The following is a 17,144-nucleotide window of genomic DNA, read 5'->3' as shown; positions in this document are numbered from 1 at the left end:
AGCAGGGGCTGGAAGGTGGAAAGAGTGTGAGATGCCTCTGGAGCAAAATGGCGCAGGAGCGCGGCGGCGAAAACGCCTGCTGCTAGAGCAGGCGCCTCTTCCAAGAAAATCATTTCTCCCCCCGCGGTCCCCAGGACAAGGAAAAGCTGAAGTGCTCCAAACCGGTTCTGTGCACGGAGGCAGAAAGCCGTGTTGGACGGTGTAAAGTGGCACACAACCACAGAGCTCCGGCTTTTTCACATGTCCGGATATGTGGCAACCTCGGAGGCAGCGACTTGCCGTGGCTTGAATTTCCTGTGAACCCGTATATGTTTGTCCAGTCGAGTTCCTTTAGGATGTGATCGCCTCTTCCACAGGCCTTTGCAAACTTATCCCTGATCCCTAGAGAAAGCCGCTTCCCCCCACTCCATTTAATCTTTGCTGCTAAATTTAAGTGCAGCCCCGACAGAGACAAAGCGCTTTTTCGGAGAGGGTCCATTGGACAGTAGCAGGCAGTAAGAGATGCGCGAATCTCCGCTATTGCACAAAACCCTTAGCGAGGGCTGTGGCTGCGAGCGGGTCGCCGGGAGCTGGAGCCGTGCAGCAGCGCGGCGGGTGCCCCCCGTGCCCCGCGGCCTCCCCAGCCAGCACGTCGCAGGCTGCAGGGCTTTCTGCTGCGCAGGCAGAACGCGGTGTGGGATTATGCGCTGTGAATCGGTTCATTATAACCCGCTTCTTTCTGTAGGGTGATTGACTTACGTGGTTGCGCGTTCAGCAAACAGAATGGCCCGTTTTAGTAGCAAAGGCACATTGGAAACGTCCAAAAATAATAATAAGCAAAAAATAGAGCTGCTGCACAATATCGCAGCAGAAAGGAGAAGGGCAGGTTAGAATGCAGGGTGCAAAACAAAGTCATCCTTTGTGCAAGGCCGGGAGAAAGGGATCTCGAATGCTAGACAAAATAAATCCTTCGTGGTTTAAAAATGGGGCACACTCAGCTGGTATTTGGCCCATCTACAGGTCTGGCGAAATAAGCTTTTCCAGGCCTGAAAACCATTTGGAGATATTTCCATGATTGTTTGGGGGAGGAGGACAGAAGGAAAAAAAAAAAGGAGAAAAAAAAGAAGGAGATTTGTAGGGGAAAGCTGTCTCGGCRTTTTCCATCCCCATGCTTGCAGGTCTGAGCCTGAGAGTGCAGGCAGCTGCGTGTGGCTGGACGGGGCTTGGTTGGGACCCTGTGGTAAGGCTTGGAGACCTCCTACCTGCAGGAACAGCTCCAAGAGGGATGAATCCTTCTTGTTCTCGCCCTGTGTAGGGTGCTCGGGAGGCACAGGCTGGTTGTGCATTTATAAGGCATGACCTCCACAGAGCTCTATTGCCAAGCAGCTAATCCTCATGATGCTCCCTAAGGGCCATGACTTTGTTTCTAGCCTCATGAAGGGGCTTGGGAGGGGATTCGATTTTGGGGGTGCTGAGCTCCTGCTGCATGCCACGGCCGCGGCGGAGCGCGGTCGCCACCTGCCCTCCTGCTGCTGATGGGTTTTTCCCCTGCAGAACTTTGAGGTGAAAGCCGACGACCTGGAGCCCATCTCCGAGCTGGGACGAGGTGCGTACGGGGTGGTGGAGAAGATGCGGCACATGCCTAGCGGGCAGATCATGGCAGTGAAGGTAGAGTGAGCCTCCCGAGGTGCTTTCTGTGTGTGTCGTTGTGTGTGGACGCCCTCTGAGCTCTCGTTCGTGCACGTCTCTAACCTTGCTTGTTCTCACGCATGCCTTTACTGGGGACGACTTGTTCCCGTGTGAAATCCTCTTTCTAAAAAGGGGCAATAATGCCAAGGTAGAGTTGGGCCCTGTTTAACCAGGAAAAGGGATATGTTTTAAAAATATGATACTTAATGTGTTTTTAGCATCATGGTGCGTACAGACGTATCGTTCCTCTGTATCTACAACATTCCTTTTTCCATTAGGATTTTAAAAGCCATCATTTTTAAATGTGCCTACTTTTTTCTAGTGCAGTATACCCTCAGATTCAGGGCTCTGCACAACAATAATGGTTGTAATTGTAAGTAACAGTGTACTGAAAATTGGTTTGCATAATATAATATTCTTCAGCTGGGACTTTTCTAGTCTCTTTGGAACAGGAACTTTTTTTGTTGGGATTTTCACATAATGTCTAGTGCGGTAGGGTCATGACAGAGGTTTGTGGATGTTGTTATGAAAAATAATACTTTTGTTTCATAAGCTTGCAGTTTAAGAAAATAGTCATGGGAATATTTGTGTCTTGGGAGAGGCAATTTTTGCAGGGCCAAATTTTAACTCAAATTTCTATTCAGAATAAGAAAAAAATGAAAAAAGATGCAGAGCTGAAAGTTATGAGCAAACTGAAAGAAAAGTCTTAGCTCCTCAGTCTGTGACTAGCCCTTGCCGTGGATGCTGGGATGTGTCTCAGGGCCTTCATGCTGTGCATTTTGTCTTCTTGTTTGCTTTGGTGTTCACCAAACTGCAAAAGACCTCTCTAAGTAGGGTGGAAGGGGTGAAGAGAGTTTGGCAGGAACATACAAGCCTGTTACTTGCATCTGTGATGCTGAACAGTTTAATGCCACCACATTATTTACCTTGAGTGGCTTTGACCAAGGAGCCTAGAATATGTATGTGTGGCCCATGCTGAACTGTGTCATGCCCCTATGTAGCACTTCACAGCGGATGATCTCCACGTATTTCACATAAATGACATCTCTTCCCTGGGAGACTGGGAAATGTCATGTCCATTTTCCAAGCCTGAGCTCTGTCTCATATCCAAAGTCCCTGTTAATGTAAATAGATGCACTCTGCAGCTCCAGAAGTCATGGGTTTCCACCAGCCTAGAATTTGATTTCCTGCACCATCCTGCTCTCCCAAACCACAGAGATTTTTGGCTGTTGTAAAAAGAGTGGTGTTAGCAGGGAAGAGCAAAATCACCTGCAGTGTGGGGTGATGTGTGAAGACCCCTTCTCCTTCTCTCCCTGTGGCACGGTGGTGCTCCCACCGTGGATGGTGTGCTTCAGCCCTGCCTCCCACAAAGAGGTGTGATAAAAGGGTAGCACAAAGAGGTGTGATAAAAGGGTAAAGGACAGGCACGGTGTCAAGGCACTGAGGCCAGCTGGGCTGCACTGGGCACGGCTGTGTGAGTCCCCATGCAGCCGCAGGGAGCGTCCTGCAGAGACGCTGATGGCCAATGCTGAAATGCTTTCTGTTCCAGCGGATCCGAGCCACGGTGAACAGCCAGGAGCAGAAGAGGTTACTGATGGATCTGGATATCTCCATGAGGACGGTAGACTGCCCCTTCACTGTCACCTTCTATGGTGCGCTTTTCCGAGAGGTATGGCATCGCGGAAACCCCCTGCCCTGCCCCCAGCCCGTGGGCTCGGGAGGTCCCTCATGGGCACTGCTAGAGAAGGGAAGGATGGGCTCTATCAAAAGTCCTTTTCAGTTCTCCCTGTCTGGGAGGCTGGATCCATCCCAGGCTCTGACCTGGACTCCCTCCGAGTCCCCATGCCAAGGGTTTTAATCTCCCTCTAGACACGAAGACTTGGTAGAATTTGAATTTGCTCAGTCTCTGCCTGGGTCATTTCTTGGCGCGCAAGGAGAGGCGTGCTCCCACGCGAGGAGGAGCAGAGGGCACATGAGGGCCGTGGAGAGGCCCCTGTGCCGGTGCACTTGGACTTGGTCRGGGGTTTGACTGATGGGGACAACCGGGTGCCGAGAGCACCTACTGACAGTGTGGTCCTTCAGTGCTAATATTGTCCTGACTTGCAATGAGAAAGCCACATGGAGGAAAAGCTCTAAAGAGCAGGATTTATTGAAGAATTTAAGCACAGCTCTGCAGAGCTGAACATTTCCTGGCTCAACATTTGTGGAGTGACCTGAGCGCTTAGGAGCCTCAGTCCTGTTAACTTTCAGGACTCCAAAATCACGGGGACTCTGCTTTGGGAAGAGACGGCAGCAATTTCACCCTAAATGTTAGTGAAGGTGGACAGCATTTACTTCCAGCTTGAGGGGAGGAAAGATAAGGCCCAGTGGAGTTTTGCTGAATGACTTCTAAAAGACAGGGAAGAGACAATAGGCCAGCAAGGGACAAGTGTTAAAGAAGACTTTTGCACATGAAAGGGAAGGATGGTCTGTTCCAATGTGCAGATATTTACTTTCTTTCTCCTCCAGGGAGATGTGTGGATTTGCATGGAGCTGATGGATACCTCACTGGACAAATTCTACAAACACGTCATTGACAAAGGCCTAACGATTCCTGAAGACATCTTAGGGAAAATAGCTGTCTCTGTGAGTATTAGCAAGGGAAGGAGGGAAGGGAAAGGGGATTTATTCTCTAAGCCAAGTCCCTCATGACCCACCCTCCCTGCTACCTTTGCACTGGGAAGAGTTTGGCCCACCGTCCAGCACATATGTACATCCTGAGGTGGCTTCCAGTATTTGGTCTGAGATGATGTTTTTTATAAGCCATAAATACCCCAAAGTGTGCCTGTACATATTGTAGTTAAGAGGCAGCACAGCATCAGATGTGGGGAGGGCTCTACAGCTGCTTTGCTTTCTCCTGCTGTTCCTGGGAGATCCCTGGGTCCCCACCATCACCCCTGGCTGCTGCAAGATGGAGGGACTGGGTCAAGCAAGGCTCCTTTTTGGTGACAGGGTGGCATCCAGGCTGGCCACAGTGGAGGAGAGACGAAATAGAAACCAGTGGGAGATCAGGACCAGTTGAGGGAGACATTTATTTGCAGGACTGTCCCTAGAGCTGAGAAATCCAGGGCTAGAGGAAAGTGGTGGATTTTGTGCACAGCCGGGAGGTGGAGGAAGGCTTGATGGGGAAGGAGGCTCCCAGCTCTCCCCAGCAAGGTGCTGCAGAGTTGCTGGAGGAGTTTTCTCCATGGCTTGCCTGCAGGACTCACCACCTCTTGGGAGACTTCGTTCCTTCCCTCCAAGCAGGTCCTATGTGGGTAAGGGGGGAGTGAAGCCAAGGGACAGTTCTTCCCCTCATGGTGCTGCCAGCTCTGATTCACTCTAGATTTGTTGTTTCAGATCGTAAAAGCACTAGAACACCTACACAGTAAGCTCTCCGTAATCCACAGAGGTAAGTGCCATCCACGCAGCCGGTGACTGTGCTGGCTTCTGTCAGCCCTGCGCCGGGTGCCCTTATCCAGCAAGGGCTGGCCTTGCAGCCAGGCATAGTGCTCCCAAAGTACCCAGGATAAAATGGGGCTTTCGTGGCAAAATATTCTCTAACACCTCAGGATTAGCAAAGCCTAGTCAGAGGAAATGTCTGCTGATTTGCTCTTTAAAAACTCCATGCTCTCCCCAGCATTTCTCGCTGAGGTGGAAGAGAAGTGGCCTCCAGCCTGATTCTGCTGGCAGAGAGAAAGGGCTGTTTTCCTGCAGCCTGGCTGGGTTCCCCTGGATTGCATTTCCCTAATCAGAAGGACTAATCCATGCTCTGCTTGAACACCTCCACAAAATTAATAAAAGACTTTCCCACTGGCCTTGGTGGGCTTTGGATGAGGCTGCCTGCTTGCAGGCTTCTCCCCTAGTGTGGCAGGGGAACGCTGCTCTTCATTGGTGTGCAGGTGAGCGGTGTCTCCACACCAGCATGATGGCTCATGCAGTCATCAAACCAGTCACCATCCCCTTCTGTGTCCGTCCCCTAATACCCATGGGGCAGAACTGTTAGATGTCTAAAATAGCATCAGGTGAACTTGTGAATACCCTCCTTACACTCTTTTGACATTTTCCTCCTTAGAGCATCTCAAAGATGCCATGAGCATATTTAGAAAGAAAAAAATTTGCAGTGTTGCTGCTTGACACCTTTATTTTTAAAGGATCGTTTTCAATTTGTCATGAGGAAGAAAAAGCCCTCTCTGGAGTGTGTGACTGCTGGGGAAAGAACTGTTTGAAGTGAAAGGAGTTCAGCTGTAACAGGCCGTCACGTTTTGTACATTATGCATGTGGCTGGGGGTTGAGTTCCTGCCTTCTGTATAATTTAAAGTGGGTGGAAAATGCTGCTCAGCTTCTGGATTTCTGTTTGCTTGTTTGCTTTTCACTGAAATAGTATTATTTTAACATAATAACAGATGGGTGAGGATCTCAGATACCTGAAGCTTTTGGCTGCAAAGCACTGATTAGAGAGAGGATGTTAACCAACTGTAAACCACTCAGTTCTAATGGGCAGGATTCAAAAGCGGCTTCTGGCCTCCTTCAGACAGTGTTTCAGCTCTTCTATTTAATAGTTTATCATATGTAGATAGAGGACCTTCTTTCAGAAGAGACCTCTTATTTCTGGGTGGCAACAGGGAAAGAAAGTTTGCTCCATTTTGAGGATGAGTCCTGGGACAAGAGAAAGCAGGGTAGTCTCTGTTCTCCSTGTTGGCGCAGAGTTCTGCTAGTCATTGGAGTCAGCTCAGGAAGCAGACTTTGTGTTGAGATTTAATCCGGGAGTTGCTTCACCAGGAGGGATTCCCCACTGCGCAGGAAAGCACCTGTGTGCTCCTGTGGATATCACCTCTAGCCTCTTCCTGGGCCTTAACTTCCCCTTTTGGTGGTGATTATAACTGGCTTCATGAGAGAGATGCAAATGTGAATACACCAAGGATCATAAGGCCGTGATGGGGACCAGATAAATCTGACAGTAATAGATGAGACATTGGCCTAATTTCCATAAGGTGTGGAACACCCACATGCCTGCTGCTGTTCCCATTGCCTTCAAGCTTGATAACCTTAAAATCAGAGGCCACTTCTGAACTCATGATCCTTCTGTCTTAGTTTACTGCTCCCTCCTTCCCCTGAGACACACACTCCTCTTCCCCCTTTTCTGCCCACTCCTCATCCTTTTCCCAGATGTTTTTTCCTTATGCTACTGTGAGAGTAGCTCCAGCTGGTGACCCACTGGCACGCTGGACTTTTGCAGACGCCCTCTGGAGATGCTCCCAGCCCTCCTGAGGTTGTTCCTCCATGAGCGCTCTGATAATCCATTGCAATCCCCTGCTTGCTATGATGAGGYGGCCACATGCAGTATTATGGGCCACCCAGTCTCATTGGAAGGGGGAGGCTGCAAGTGAAGGGACATTTGCAGGATATACAACAGGCCCGTGAAGCACTTGCTTCGCTTGTAGTAGCTCCTGGGTTTCTGGTGAGCAGTAGCAGTGGGGTTTGCACAGGCACCTTTGGTGCCCTCTACTGATAGGAAGCTCATTAGCTTTTTTGGCTTGGTACAGCTGCCCATGCGTGACAGTGACTGTGGTATGTGTTCCTTCTTGCAGATGTAAAGCCCTCTAACGTGTTGATCAATACGCAGGGGCAGGTGAAAATGTGCGATTTTGGAATTAGCGGTTACCTCGTTGACTCGGTTGCTAAAACCATGGACGCAGGATGCAAACCCTACATGGCTGTAAGTTGAGCCGCAAAGAAGCCGGGTATGAAACCTGCTGCCGGGCAGCCAGAGGAATATGAGACTGGGCATCGGGTTGTCCTAAAGGGGAAGGATCAGCATCTGGCATGTGTCCTAGGGACTCAGTTTGGAAGACATATCTCTGAAGTTATATGTAGAGGGGGAGAGAAGAGACAGGTCTCACAGGTCGAATCAGGTCTCCTGGGCACWGCTTCCTGTAGCACCACCTCTGTGACCTTGAGAAGTGTCTATAATTACTCTGTGTTGCATTTTTGCCATTTGCCCTGTGGGGACAATAGCACTTCCTTTCTGGGAGAAAAAAACAGTCCCTAGGGAGTAGGTCCTTCAGGCTTCTCCTTGGGAGCTGCCGTTCATGACTCACTCTCTGGGGAGTCATTTCACAGGGTGSAAGCAGCTCTGGAGGACTGAGGTTTGTCACTTCTGAGGTGCCAGATGTGTCAGAGCTCCACCACCCCAATCTCTGGGGCAGGAATCATCTGCTTCTTGGTGACCCATTTCTTTGTCTGCCCTTACTGGCAAGGATGTGCAACCAGATCTGGCCCCAAGACAGCCAAGGGAGCAAACTGAGTGGCCTGAGATAGATAGTCCTGGCCTACCACCCTTAAAAGACCTGGCTTAGATTGGCTGCTGTGCCAGGGTGTGTGGTGGCTCACACCAGAGAGCCCTGGGTATGGGAGCACTGAACTGGAGCCATCTGTGATCTTCCAACTTTATTTATCTCTCTTTGCAGCCTGAAAGAATTAATCCGGAGCTGAACCAGAAGGGATACAGTGTCAAATCTGATATCTGGAGCCTGGGAATCACGATGGTAGGGTGATCTGGGGGCTTACAGCAATGCCAAAGGGTTGGATGTTCTTTGTGAGTTCATTTTCTGTCCCGTAGCCCTCCTGACACTGGTGGCACTTGTTCCCTGGGAGGCTGGTGGGGACAGGAATGGGAATAGTCAACTGTACTTGTACCGTTCACTCCTAGCACATCGCAGGGTAGAGGGGAAGCAATCTGGAGATGTTTTGCCAATTCCTTGCCAGTAGCTTCACCACCAGACCTTCAAACTGAACTCAGGCTCGTTCAGAGGGTGACATGGAGAGGACARGCTGTACATCTGCAGCAGGCAGTCCATAACCTTCCAGAGCATCCTCCTGGGAGAGCTGCCCCGCTGCACGTACTGTAGTGAGATACGCTCCTCGGCCGAGCTACCACCGTCTTCTACTGCACAGGGGAAAAAATAAATCAGGAGCAGGAAAAGGAGATGAGGCAGTGCTAGCACCCGGCTTTGGGCGCACGGTGCGCGAGGTGGCAGGCTGCCGCCTCTTCTCACGTTTAGCGGGGTTCCCCTCTCGGCATCCCCCAGGGCTGTCCTGGGGTGCCGACCTCGGTGGGTGCTGGGCTCCCCGGGGACAGCCCTGCCGCGGTGGCAGCCAGCTGCCGGGAGGTGGCAGCATGGGCTAAGGCGAGGGCGCGTGCTGCGCGTCCGGCGCCGCGCGGCTCTTGCCTTGGAGCAGGTTTTGGTTTCAAACAGGAAAAAATCCTCCTGGCGTTTAGCAATTAGCAAAATCTGCCTCTGAGAAGCAGAGATCGATGGCGTCTCCCAAACGCCAGGAAAATCGGTGGTTAGAGGGAATCCATCTGCTTGCAAGTCATTTTCTAGTGCAGTTATCTTCTCAACCTTTTTTTTTTTCCAAACTTAAGTGAAGTCTACATAAGGGTAACAGAGAGAACCTGCTGGATCTCCTTAGGCCTTTTTCTTTTGGTGGGGGAGGTTARACACAGCCGTTGGCAAGAGAAGATTTCCCAGCAGAAGACTGGGGCCACATGGGGTGGGGAACTGTCACGTATTTGTGCAGGGCCCAGACAAGTGCACTTCTAGGTAGCGTGCACACCTGGGAGAGGGCGCACGGAGCTGTTCCTGGTCGGAAGAGCTGTCCCCCAGCTATCGCAGCCTCAGCCGAATTGCTTCCCCAAGAGCCCGTTTGAGGCTGGAGGAGCCGGCTTAGCTCGGGTGGTTGGACCAGAGGGGTTGCCCAAGGGAGCTGGAGAGGCCGAGGAGCCGGGCCGGCGGCGTCCCCGGGGGACGTTACCTCRGATGGGATGTTACCTCGCGCCCGGAGGTGCCGCTTGGTGACCTGCCACCCTCCCGCCTCCGAGGCAAAGGAAAAAGGGGGGAAAAAATGAACCGAGGTGTCTGGCATGGGGGAAGGGAAGCCAGCAGGCCTCACGAGTGTTTTAAATCAAACCCCGCTAAGGTCGCCGGCACGGGAGGCCTCAGCGGGGATGGGGAGCGGGCCCCCGCGCGCGGCATCGCGCCGTGTCCTTATCGAGGGGGCCTCAGGGGCGAAGCCGCGCGCCGGGGTCACTGAGGCGCGGGCGCTCTCCCCCGCAGATCGAGCTGGCCATCCTGCGGTTTCCCTACGACTCCTGGGGGACGCCCTTCCAGCAGCTCAAGCAGGTGGTGGAGGAGCCGTCGCCGCAGCTGCCGGCGGACAAGTTCTCGGCGGAGTTCGTCGATTTTACCTCGCAATGGTAGGCCCTCGCTGGCGGCAGCCCCGGGCCGAGGGGCTGGCGGAGGGGACAGCCGCGTTTTCCCGACAGAGTGTGTCCCCCCCGCCCCGTGCGGAAAGCCGGGGCTTCCACAGGCGCACGGGAGCGCACGTACGTGGGGGCCCGAGCGCTTCCGCTGCGCCGGCGCGGCGTGGGCGCGAGCCTTCCTTGAGGAGCCGAGCGGGGAAAACGTGAGCGGGGCCGGGGAAGGGCCGTTTCCTCCAGCTTCGCAGGAAGCGGCGCCCTGACCCCGAGCGGCCCCTGCTGCCTCCCCGCTCCCGGGGGCCGGCGGGAAGCCGCTCCGAGGGGGAGCGCGCCGCGGGGTTCGCCCGGCGACCGGGGCCCTCGGCGGCCGTCCTGGCGCCGGGGGGCCTCCAGCGCTCGCCCCGGCTGCAGCGGGATGCGGAGCTGGAAACGGCAGGAGCGTTTGGCTGCCTCGTAGGAAAAGGGCTGGAGCAGATGCGCACTGTCTGGAGGTTCGGCGAGCTGCATAACAGAGCCGGCTCTCCCCGCGCCCGGGGAGACGCGCAGCTGCCCTCATCATATGGTTCAAAGAGAGCTGGCGGCGGCCCTGCGGCTCCTGACGGCTGCTCCCTCCAGCTTCCCTGGAAACCGCTTGGGAGGCATTTTTATTTTCCAGGCGCTGCAGTGCCATCCGCGCCTTGCCAAGTTGGCAGGTGGATGGTGGTTTGCGCCGTCGCCAAGAAAGGGCTGCAGATYGACAAATACAGAAATGTGAGACTGTTCCTGAGCTGCCAGTGTCAGGGCCTGGAGCCCGGGCGGCTCTGCTGTGACCCAGGAAGGGGATTATCGGCCACTCCTGCCCGGGGACTTTACGTACCGACGCTCGGATTCTCTGGAGCCTCGTTCAAACACGTCTGCGAGCTCTTCGCAGCCCAGCTGCACGCCTCCCTCTGCCTACCCGCGCCGGGGAACACCTGCACATGCCCACGCTGTTGTGTGTCCACCAGCGGTGGGAGCTGGCTTGGGAAAGCCCTCCCGCAAAATAGCCACCCTTTTGCAAGACCCGCACTGAAATTTTGGATCAGCTTCCCTTCTCTCATGCTGCCGGCTCACTCCTTATTGCAGAGTTGCCCGTACGTGCCAGGCAGGCTGGTGCTCCTCACTGAACAGAGGCATGTTTTGCTTTTGCAAGCATGGTATCTTGCAGCTATTGCCATGAGCTGGTTTAGGAATAAGAAATCCACTGCCATTCACGGTGGTTATAGTGAGAAGAATGACCTTGATGAGCAGCACCCATGTCTTGAAAGCGCATGCTTTGGGGCTCCAATGGCAATTCCTCTCCACAAATTCTACCGTCTACCATTGCCAAAGACCCCTCCACGCCAGTGGAGTTGCATGTACTCCGAAAACTGCAGCTTTAGCTGCAGGTTGCACTAGATTATGTATTGTTGGAGACTTGAGAATTTCTTCTGACACTGAACGAGGTCACGTCAGCTCATGTATTGAGATCACTTATTATAGGGGCCTGGCTTTGGCCTACCCCGAATTCAAGAGGTCTTAGAGTGAATCACACCATCTGCTGTCCAGGGCAGTAAAACTCTTGTTACCTATAGCCAATGCAGGGAAGTTCCTGTGATGTCCGAGCTGGCATCACGTAATCCAAATATGGCTCTCTGTTCCTGAAGATTTACATTGATTTCAGTAACTGGTCATCAAATTTCCTGGTATTAGTACCCTGGGAAGAAGCTTTTTGTTTGTAGAGGGTCTAAATTAAGAGGATTATACCCACACTTGAAATTCACCTTAGCACCTCAATTTGGGCTGCTTTTGAGCTCAGAGGATGTGACACATCCAGTACCTTCAATTAGGCAATATTGGCACGTATCGTTACTAGGTTCCTCTGTTCATTCACAACATGACACTAAACATGAGCTAGCTACACACAGCAAGCAGGAAATATCTATTCAGTGTGTGTCCTCCACTTCCTCTGGACTCCGGCAAATCCCAGCAGAGCACCGGCTTATCATCACCGAGGTTCTCACTTTTGTTTTGCTCAGTGTGACACCTTTTCCCCACCACCGACGTGTACGTGTGTGAAGATCTTTTCAAGTTGCTCCAAGTGTCTTTCCCCTAAATACACTGTCAGGAAGTGAGTAGAGATTACGTCCTGTCTTTTAAAAGCTATTTTCTGCTGGAGGGAAACCAAAATAACTTCCAGCTACAACCCTCCAGAGCCATCTGTTGTAGGAGAGGAGAAAAAAAGGATGTCCCATGTAACCGTCCCTGCTGATAACAACGCGGTGATAAACAAACAGTTGTACACGTGCTTCAGAGCCACTCAGCTACCACTCCCAGTTGGAGGTTGGAGGCTCTATCCACTTCCTTAGTCCCTGTTTTAGCGGGTAGTACCCAAAGGACCAATTATGCCAGTTCCCCAGCAACATGCAATGTATTGACTTGTATATATGAGGTCTCCGGATCTGGGTTTGACCTTGAGCTCACTGCACTTGTCATACCCAGTGCTGTGTACCACGCAGGGCCTATGTGCAAGCTGTTGGCCTAGAGCTGTTGATCTCATGTATGGATGAGTGGTTGGACTTACTGTACAGGGACTTGAAATCTTGCTTTTTTAAAGATATATTTATATAGCCTTCCTTAAATTGTGTACAGAATGTAACTTTTTTCCTTTTTCTTCTTTTTTTCATTAAAGCTTGAAGAAGAATTCCAAAGAACGGCCAACATACCCAGAGCTTATGGTGAGTGTGGATTAAGTAGTGTTTTGGTTGAAGAGCTTAGACATTATTAGACGCCGAAGCCAAGGTTTCCGACTGTGACTGGGGATTTGGGATACTCAGCATCTCAATGCTCATAAAAGATATGAGAATCATGTCAATTCAGTGTCCTGGGAGAGTGGCTGCAAATCAGGATATGCTCTTGGAAATCTTGGTCAGGTGCCGATACAATCAGATCAAGGGAGAATATACTTGAAAAATATCTAAAAGCAGTTAACAAAATTGTTAGGGCATAAGAATGAGGCTGCAGAGAGTTAGTTACAAAGGGTAAAATTCTCCCCTTGGTTTGTGTGACGGCTTCAGGCACCAAAGCCCAATGCATGCACCGCTTCATGCACCACGTGGGCTGCAGGAACTGAACAGACTGCTAAGCTTTATTGACATGGTGCCTTGGAGAGGAGAGTTTTTGGACAGAGTGATTCCTGGATGCTAGGGACAGAGACAAAGCTGTGGCTAGTAACTCTGGTTGTTGAATTTCATCTGCTGCTTAGAGACTGTTTGCTGTGAGCATGGCTAGGACAGAGGAGTAACAAAGAGGAAGAAAATGCTGATAAACACTCGCAAGGGTGGGGGGAAATACAAGACAGCGAGGGCTCTGTGGTCAGACGCACTAACTGCTGACGAACTCCCAGCGGTACAGACACTGGCTGGCATAAGCTTAGCCAGAGCTCTGGGCCAGCCCTGGGATAAGTTTCTTCTGCAGTGCCAGGGCTCCAGCCTCCCTCTCTCCTGACCTTCTGGGATTGATCCTGATGCTGCCAAGAGCTGACTAAGACCAGGCGAGAAGAACCATGCCATTTGGGAAGTCAGTGTTTCACTCCCAGAAGCATCTGTTCTCTTTTTCATTGTCACTTGATTCATGGCTTGTTAAAGGCAGGAAGGTGCCTAACTTAGTTACTTCTAGAGATCTTGACCCAAATGCTTCATCTGTGCCTTATGTCCGCTCCATCCTTTGGTGCCATTGGTAAGAATGTCTGCGCCAAGGGTGGAAATTTCTGCAGAATATGCTCAAGCATTAGTGTTTCCTGTTACTTATGACAAGTGCATTATGCCATCCAGGGATTTCCCTCACACTACCCGCATCCTGACACCTTCTGCCTGCAGTTGCTGGGATATCTATAACATGAAGGTGCCAGGGTTTAAAGTGCTCTTTAGGTACAAGGTGTGCTGGAAATCCATGCACCTTTTAAAAATGAAATGTAAGCAATGAATAATTCTTATGGCATTTCTTGCTGGGCTCTGTAATGCAATTAGACTATATATAGATCTGATTTACGCATGGTTTGCTCAAACACTGATTTCAGACAAAGGGAGGCCCAAGGTTTATGGCTTTTTTTCCTTTTTTTTATTATTGAATAAATACATATATATTTTAAGCAAATCTCTAAAGTTTGCCAAATGGCCTTTTATCAAAAAAGTTCACCGGAGCAGCTCTGTCTGTTGCAGCACTAATACCGGTTGGCAAGCGAGTGCATTTCTATTGAATTAGGTTCTTGGATCACCTCTCCAGAGTATCTCAATGCTGTGGTATTTTATGGCTGACACGAATGTTGTGAGGTCCTGTGGCTGTGGGTTGGTGTTTTGTTTTGTTTTGCTTTTTCTGCTCCCTCCTCTCTCTCTTACGGCATTAAGTTGCGGTACTGGATTGGACTTGTCATTTAGACCAAGACTGCTCCCTTGCTTTCCTGTGGAATTGAGGTTTCTCATGGAAAATATGACTCTGTGCTATCTTGAGCATCAGGAAAACTGATATGGATGCTTAATTTCATTTTAAAACCCACTTCCCCAGGTGAAGTGGAGCGTGAAACTACTGCAGGACTCCTCCCCTGGTGGTCTGGGTGTTGTGTTGAGCATGTCCCAATGGCTGAGTTGACTCAGCTGCGTAGTGTATTGACCTGGTTGTTGGGCAGGACTTGGGTTTGGGGGAGATGGCAGGGTGCTGGCCCGTCTTTAACTCACCCGGTGCAGGTATGAATGTGCTGCTATGGGGGGAGCTTTGAAAACGCCTGCAAGCCCCAAAATGCCTTTAAAAATGTGGTTTAAATGGAGAGGGTCAGGAATCGAACACAGCTCCCATGGGCTGATGTATGGGAAGCACAAAGTCATCTTGCACAAGGCGGAGGGAGGCCACTTGCCCGAGCCCTGCAGGACCCCGGGGCCTCTCGGTCGCCTCTGACACCCCAGGGCCCCAATCCCTGCCTGAGCCATTGGGGCTCGGCCCTCAATACAAGCAAATATGAATAATCGCGTATTAGATGCTGAGGTGGTGGGTGCTGAGCAACGTCACCGCCGCCGGTGGCAAGACTGCGTCACCGGTCCTAGCAGCGAGGGGCTGTGTTGTGCTGGGGGGGTTTGGTGGTGTTTTTGCTCCTTACACGTATTTTTCCGTTTGTGCTGAGATGCAGGCGAGGTTTTCTGGCAGGATGTCTTCCCACGCTGGTCACGATTAAGTAGTTAAACATAGAGCGTGCTGCGGGCTTTCCAGCTGGGGTGGCTTTCCTCCGCAGCGGTTAGGGCTGAAGTAGCCGTCTCCTGCTCGGAGCATGAGCAATCCCAGGGAAGCAATGAGACTCAGAAGTCACCGGAGGGTAAACACGCAGATAAAGCCGGAAGCCGAGTGGAAGCCCACCACTGTCAGCCTTGCTGCGAGGCTCCCGTGCTCCTGCCGGGGTGGCGGGGTGGGYAGCACCTCTGCCCCGGGGAGAGGATGCAGGCGGGGACCAAAGCRCAGAATATGGAAAGCCCCACATTATGGTGCTAGCAAAAACCTGTTTTTCACTGTCTAGGAGATAGATTGGCTAAGAAGCCGTTAGGTCTGGTCCTTTGAGTTGTGAGTAATACATTTTAAGACGTTCTTTTTTTTTTCCCCCTCTCTTTCTTTTCTTTCCCAGCAACATCCTTTCTTCACCCTGCACGAATCCAAAGAGACAGACGTCGCCTCTTTTGTCAAGCTCATCCTGGGAGACTGAGAACTGGACTTGTAAATGAATTGCCCTTCTGTGGACTGGTGGGTGCCGGGGAGGGGCGCGTGGCAGGACTTGTCATGAAAGCACCAACAGAAAGTCGCCGTGTTTTGTTTTGTTTTGTTTTTATTCTGAGAAACCCCCGCCTCTCCGAAGTTTTTAAAAGGGTTCTTTGGTATCCATAGTGACATAGAACGAGCTGGTTAGTGAAATGAATTTTAATAAGGTTGGTAACCTTAAAACAAACACAAAACAAAAAAAAATTTTTTAAGAGTGATTTACATATTTAATGACAGTTGAAATCCCTCTTCCTAACTTTCTCCTCATCCCCTGTCCCTTCCTCCTGAACCGGAATTTGCTTTGTCATGGTAATAGGTGCTATGGTAGTCATGAAGTTGTATGTAGATTTATATTTTGTCCCTTCCATTATTTTAATATTTATGTTAAGTGCTTGATGGAATAGATTTCTGTTTTATATGAGGATGAATGCGTGGTGACGATGATGCTAAATGAGGCCACAGCAAGCAATAGTTRTAGGGCTTTGCTGGCGAAAAGGTGTCACAGGAAAAGAGGAAGAAGAGAAGTGTCTGTGTTGTGGAAAATATTTAATGTGCATCGTAAAAAGAATTTATAATCAAGGATCTCAATTCGGCTCCTCGAGCTGCCTTTGCGGGGGCCAGGGGGAAGGCGCGGGCCTCCCGCGAGGTCGCCTCTCCTGGGGGAGACGGTGCCGCAAGCCCGGCCGCGGCGGCAGCACGGCCGGAGGTCGGCGGTGCCCTGCCGGCCCCGGCTCCGGTGCAGCCCTGCATCCTGCCGCACGTCCCGCCTGCTTGTACTGCAGGTGGCGGGCAGGCGGCGAGGCCCGGAGCGGGACGGCAGCGTCGGGATGGTGTCTGGGACAACAGGTCCGGGGTGAAAAGGTGTCGGATGAGTTGCGCGAAGATCGGAAAGGGGCTGTAGCAGCCCGTCCYGCTCCTGCCTGCGCGCTCGGGAGCGGCGCAGAGACCCGCGCGCTCACACCAGGCTCGCGAAATGCTGCCCTGGGCGTTCCTCTCTCCTCCTCCGGACGAGAAGGGATAACAGTCTGCATAGCTGGGTGTCTGGGGGGAAGCAGGGATATTGCAGACCGCCTTTCCAGCGCTCCTGGCACGGCCTCGGCAGCAACCCCTCTGCACTTCCCCGCAGCCATTGGAAGCGCTAGCAAGTGCGGCTTGGTCCGTGCCCAGCTCCGCTCGGGATGATGAACGGAGCCGGGAGCGCTGGGCTTGAGCACAGGCTGCAGGTGTCCCCGGCCAGAGCCGCAGCCTGGGAGAGCCGCAGTCCCCCCGGCAGAGCTCGTTGCTGCCAGGCACGTGCCCAAGGCCGAGCTGCCACGGGCAGGAGCGGGGGCACCATCCTGCTGCATTTAGGTGCCGCGGGGACCGTGCCGCGYGAGGCGTTGCGGTGCATCCGGAGCGATGC

General features: G+C 52.0%; 1 protein-coding gene across 1 annotated transcript in view; it reads left to right on the top strand.

The window, feature by feature from the left end:
• MAP2K6 (mitogen-activated protein kinase kinase 6) overlaps nt 1-16,367 on the top strand; it is a 44,290-nt gene extending 27,923 nt beyond the window's left edge. Inside the window, exons 4-12 of the mRNA XM_026067615.1 lie at nt 1,534-1,647; nt 3,218-3,337; nt 4,177-4,293; nt 5,047-5,098; nt 7,278-7,405; nt 8,157-8,234; nt 9,807-9,946; nt 12,639-12,684; nt 15,612-16,367. Coding sequence (XP_025923400.1) covers nt 1,534-1,647; nt 3,218-3,337; nt 4,177-4,293; nt 5,047-5,098; nt 7,278-7,405; nt 8,157-8,234; nt 9,807-9,946; nt 12,639-12,684; nt 15,612-15,689 — 873 coding nt within the window. The 3' untranslated portion in view covers nt 15,690-16,367. The remainder of the gene's footprint in view (nt 1-1,533; nt 1,648-3,217; nt 3,338-4,176; nt 4,294-5,046; nt 5,099-7,277; nt 7,406-8,156; nt 8,235-9,806; nt 9,947-12,638; nt 12,685-15,611) is intronic.
• The last annotated feature ends 777 nt before the right edge of the window (nt 16,368-17,144 follow it).

This window comes from Apteryx rowi, unplaced genomic scaffold, assembly GCF_003343035.1.
Source record: "Apteryx rowi isolate R43461 unplaced genomic scaffold, aptRow1 scaffold_26, whole genome shotgun sequence".
Taxonomy (NCBI): Eukaryota; Metazoa; Chordata; class Aves; order Apterygiformes; family Apterygidae; genus Apteryx; species Apteryx rowi.
Note: the sequence above shows the minus strand (reverse complement) of the source record. Positions and strands in the feature narration are given on the sequence as shown.